The following is a 4,820-nucleotide window of genomic DNA, read 5'->3' as shown; positions in this document are numbered from 1 at the left end:
TATAGGGACAACATGACCATGATTTGGACTATTATTATAATAATTATTTGTATTTTTGTATTTTTTTGGGCATGATGAGAAAATTTAAATTTGTAATTTTTTAATTTTAAAAGATAATTGTAGGCTATTAAATTCTTATGATGGGTTTTAACATGAAACACCTCTACCATAAAATGAAACGTTGCCGTTGGGTGCTTGTCACCAGTGTGTAAAGCATTATTGAAAGCCAGAATTTGGATGTTGGGATGGTAGGTTGTTGTCCCCTTTTCGTGGCTTCTCATACTTGAAAAGCATGTTGGGGTTTAATTAAATTCTCAACCTCCTAGGCTGCGAGATCAACATGTTCAATGCCAATATTTGAATGCTGCTATTGAAGTGGTATTTTTCGTTTTATTTTGTTTTTTAGAATTTATTTTTATATTCCTAACAATGCACAACACGTGTATATGGATATATTTTCTTCCAATTTGTGTACATGTGTACATTTACTATAATTAATAATTACATATTCAATCTAATGATCATACCATGAATGTGATATATATATATATATATATATATATATATATATATATATATATATATATTTCATTCTCTAATAATATATTTTATTTTTTTAATTACCAAAAAAAATAAAGGAAAATGGAACATCTTTCCAGAAGTCAGTTCTATTTTAAAGTTGACTACTTCTCATAACGCGTAAATGCCATACTCGTGTTTTGTCCTTCGCGATTTGTAATTCGGCTTCGGCCGATTTTCATGACAATTTCCTTCTCTCATTTTCACACTAATTTGCGCCTATATCAGTTGAGTTTCCCACGTTCCCTCACCCATCGATAGAATATATACTGCTGCATGTATTATATACTAAATTATGAATTACGAAGTGTTATTATAGCTCCGATCCTGAGTGTGGGTTGATCAGTTCCTGCAGCTCCTCGATGGCAATGGGAATGGCACGTATTATTTCATGTAAAGGTGGCTTTTGGGTTTGCATTAGCTTTTCAAGTAAGACAGATTCCATTCAAATGTGAGTTTTGTAGCAGTCGGATTTTTCTCACAAGGCAAGATGTAGAGGTAGGAGACGTTCCGCTAATTAATATCATCATTGTATAATACGTAGATTTTCGATATAGAATGATTGTTGCACCATTTCTCTGAGTTTATTTTCTATTTCTCCATTCTGTAGCATCTAAAGATATAAAAAACTCAAGCACAAGTAGAAGCAGTTTTTGCAGGAACTAAAACCAACAAACAACATACTTCATTACCTCAGATGGGAAAGATGTTCGACGACATGCAAGAAAGCAACTAATTAATTAATCCAAAACGGCAAAAAAAAGAAAGAAAGGAAAATCAAACAGGAAAAGAGAAAACAAGCAAGTGAAAAAGGAAAAAGAAACAAACATCGATCATGATCATAACCAGAAACTTTTTCCCCTAGCTATTTATATCTCCTCAAGTAAAACTTGCCTGCCCATACGTACTATTCTCTTCTGTGAGTAGAATCAAAGTCCCTCCAATTTGCAGGAGGATTGGAATGAGAGTAAGGATTTCCAAACTGCATTGAAAATCTTACGAGATCTTCTTGTTGATAAGAAGGTACGGATGATGAAGATGAAGATGTAGTTGATGACGAACACTCACTACTGCTATAAGTGCCCCCGGCCACAGCGTAGTTAAAGCCATAGTCCCCAACTGGAAGCAGAAACTGTGGGTATTGAAAACTATTAGTGTATGCTTCTTGTTGTGTTTGTGGAGGACGAGGAGGAGCAATAACTCGACTAGTCATTTGCTGGGTTCCAGCATGCAAATCTTGGCGATTAGTCAAGAAACCTAATTCGCTTCTGCCTTGAACTCTTTCTGGGAAGTTTAGCTTAGCTTTACTTCCTTTAAACCTAAGAGCAGCTTCGTCATACGCAAGGGCCGCAGCTTCAGCAGTTTCAAAAGTACCGAGCCATACTCGAGCTGCTTTCTTGGGGTCCCTGATCTCGGCAGCCCATTTGCCCCACGGTCGTTGCCTCACTCCTCTATAGTGTCTTCTCCTCGTGTTTTCTTCAAAAGGCATTAGAGTTTTAGTGAGGTACTTGCCATATTTCCCTTTCATACTTCTTTGTTTGGCAAGAAACTTTGTAGAACATATTAGGGCCAAGAAATTATAGGAGAAATACTCAAATAATTTGCATAATTTCTAATTAAAAATTACTACTATTTATTTAGTATTATTTTTAAGGAAAAAAAAGGGATTATGAGCAAATTAAATAGAGAAAATTACAGAGTCTACAAATTAATTTTGGAAACATAAGTCTTGCAAAAAAACATAGGTGTTCCTATTATCATCAAGAGACCAATTAGTATCGAATTAAAGTAAAAAAAATTACAGATTGGAGGAAATTATTGTTTAATAAAGAGTTACATAATATATATATATATATAAGTATATATGAATGATACCTTGATCTTGAACAGGCTGCTGTGGTTCATCATGCCCTTGTGTGTTTGATAATGGATTTTCATGAACTTGAAGTGGATTATTTTGGCTATTTCCAATTACTTGAGCTAGTGCTGAAACCATTACATTCATGTCTTGTTGAGATCGAGCTGAGTAGATTGGGAAGATGTGATCTTTCTTTTTCTCCTCCGGTTCATCGAATGGAAGGGGCCTCTTCCCATGATTTCGATCCACTTTATATATTTTTGGTAGCTAGCTAGAGCATTCAAAACAACAAATTAAATGAGAGTAATTTCTCTGGCTGGAAATTTTTCTGCTTCTTGCTATAGTTATGAGTATATATATACCATATCAAGACGAAAAAGGCGTGGGATAAGCATCAAGATCAAGAAGAGGCTACGCAGATAATAGAGGAGAACATAAATTAATAAAGAGCATAAGATCGACCAAAAGAAGAAGACGAAGAAGAAGAATGAAGATAGGGTTTTGTCAAGTATGGCCATAAGGACTTAATATAATCTCGCAGAGCGTGAACTAAAGTCAATGCGGCTGGAGTACTGCTGCCATCTACTTTAACCCTTAATTTTAACTTTAACTTGTGCCGAAATATTTAACTAATAAATATAAATGATTAGAATTCAAAATTTGAAATTGATGTGAGAGACTCTGAAATCATGTTAAGAAACCATTCAACCTAAAAATTTAAATTTATAAATGAGAATTTCAAGAATAGTTATATATATTTATTACTTTTTTGTTTGTTGTTGCCTTTTTTCTTAAATTAATTTTACAATATTTTAGATATATATACACATGTATTGTCATGACCTAATCCCACGAGCCAAACTGACACTAAGACCTGGACCGATATAAAGTCCCCGAGATCCGTAGTACGTCTCACTGTTTCTAAACTCATAATCAGGACCACTATCAAGCCCAATATGCTAACTAAATAAAATAAAATATTATAAATTTATTTGGGTTAACCCAATTCAATAACTATCAGAAATCCACTATTAGAGGAGTCTTACTCAACCTGATACACAGCATGTACAAACCATCTCATATCATAAATTTTTTATTAAATAATATAATATATTCATAAACCAATGTCATAGTAGAGTTCTAATAATTAAACAAATAATTAAATAAATAAACAAATAATTAGACAAAATAAAAGCTATTAAACTATGAAGCACAACTTGTGGAGGAAAATGCAGGTTAGACTCAAAAAATAAATTCGCTCCTCCGGCAACTAGCAAAAAAAAAAAAATTGAATGGGAATGAGTTTTTGACTCAGAGAGTTTAAATATTGATTATAAATGTAATTTCTAGAACTATCTAAAACTAATGTAGTCCTATCATAAAATGCACATTCAATACATAAAAAAAATAATTATCAATATTCATACAAGAAGTTAATTTGGAGCTACTCACACACCCAGTGCATCACACTAATATATATATACATATGGGAGCTGATCTCCTATATAGCTTAATCCAATACCTGCCAGCAAGATCAACTCAAACTAGACTTTTGCTTAATAATCCCAGTATGGGGGCTAGCAAGATCAACTCAAAGCCGTGCTCACTTCAACTTATCTATATATAAGGATCAGGTCCAAACAAGTCAAGCTCCAGCTGCGACTACCCGTCTACCCATATCTATGTCCACATTATACACATGCCAACATATACACACAAAGCTCCAAATTATCTTAAAGAAGCAATTACAAATAAATAACAATAATTAATTATGCAGCAACTAAAATGTCCCTAATATATGAGCTATTTATGTGCATAATTAATTATTTATAAAATACATAAACATACCAGATATATAATTAATATTAAGATGACAAAAATAATCAATATCCAACTTACAGACTGGTCGACCTGATTGCAACTAGTCCGACTGAAAGGAGAAGAAAGGCTAACCGGCACTAATTACTTGGACAGACATATTGACCTCTATGAAATTTACTGAGAGAATTAATCAATTAATTTAATAAAAGAAGTAAGAATAATTCCTAAAGTTTTGTCAAAATTTTAGCAGAATCTTCCCTATAATTGGACCAAACCCCCTGCAATAAAATTTAACTAAAAGCAACAATACAGGGCCTCAGGCTCATAACAATAATTATAATACCCATCTAGGGTCTACAATAAACATAATATAGGTTCAATCTTCCAAGCTCTAATTCAGGTCCCTAACTCCTTTACAGTCCAAATAATTATTTTCAACACTTTAAAAATTATAAAAATATTCTTGGAAGTGAAGGAACGGAAGCGTGAAAAACACAAGTTTATACCATTGAATTCAAAAATTTTCACCTAGGGTCACATGCATCATGCAAGATTTATTTTT

General features: G+C 33.0%; 1 protein-coding gene across 1 annotated transcript; it reads right to left on the bottom strand.

Moving 5' to 3' along the window:
- Positions 1-1,229: 1,229 nt before the first annotated feature.
- Positions 1,230-3,170, bottom strand: LOC110659710 (ethylene-responsive transcription factor ERF115-like). The gene is made up of 3 exons (XM_021817739.2): positions 2,800-3,170; positions 2,455-2,708; positions 1,230-2,055 (listed from the first exon to the last, which is right to left on the bottom strand). The coding sequence occupies exons 2-3, from the start codon at positions 2,582-2,584 to the stop codon at positions 1,487-1,489; spliced, it is 699 nt and encodes a 232-aa protein (XP_021673431.1). The 5' UTR covers positions 2,585-2,708; positions 2,800-3,170; the 3' UTR covers positions 1,230-1,486.
- Positions 3,171-4,820: the final 1,650 nt, after the last annotated feature.

Source organism: Hevea brasiliensis, chromosome 13, assembly GCF_030052815.1.
Source record: "Hevea brasiliensis isolate MT/VB/25A 57/8 chromosome 13, ASM3005281v1, whole genome shotgun sequence".
In the NCBI taxonomy this organism is placed as follows: Eukaryota; Viridiplantae; Streptophyta; class Magnoliopsida; order Malpighiales; family Euphorbiaceae; genus Hevea; species Hevea brasiliensis.
Note: the sequence above shows the minus strand (reverse complement) of the source record. Positions and strands in the feature narration are given on the sequence as shown.

Excerpts from the sequence above, each read along its gene's own strand:
- LOC110659710 (XM_021817739.2), bottom strand. The coding sequence starts at position 2,584 with ATGAATGTAATGGTTTCAGCACTAGCTCAAGTAATTGGAAATAGCCAA. Across the intron at positions 2,056-2,454 it reads GCAGCCTGTTCAAGATCAAG|AAAACACGAGGAGAAGACAC; the intron begins GTATCATTCATA and ends TGCCTTTTGAAG.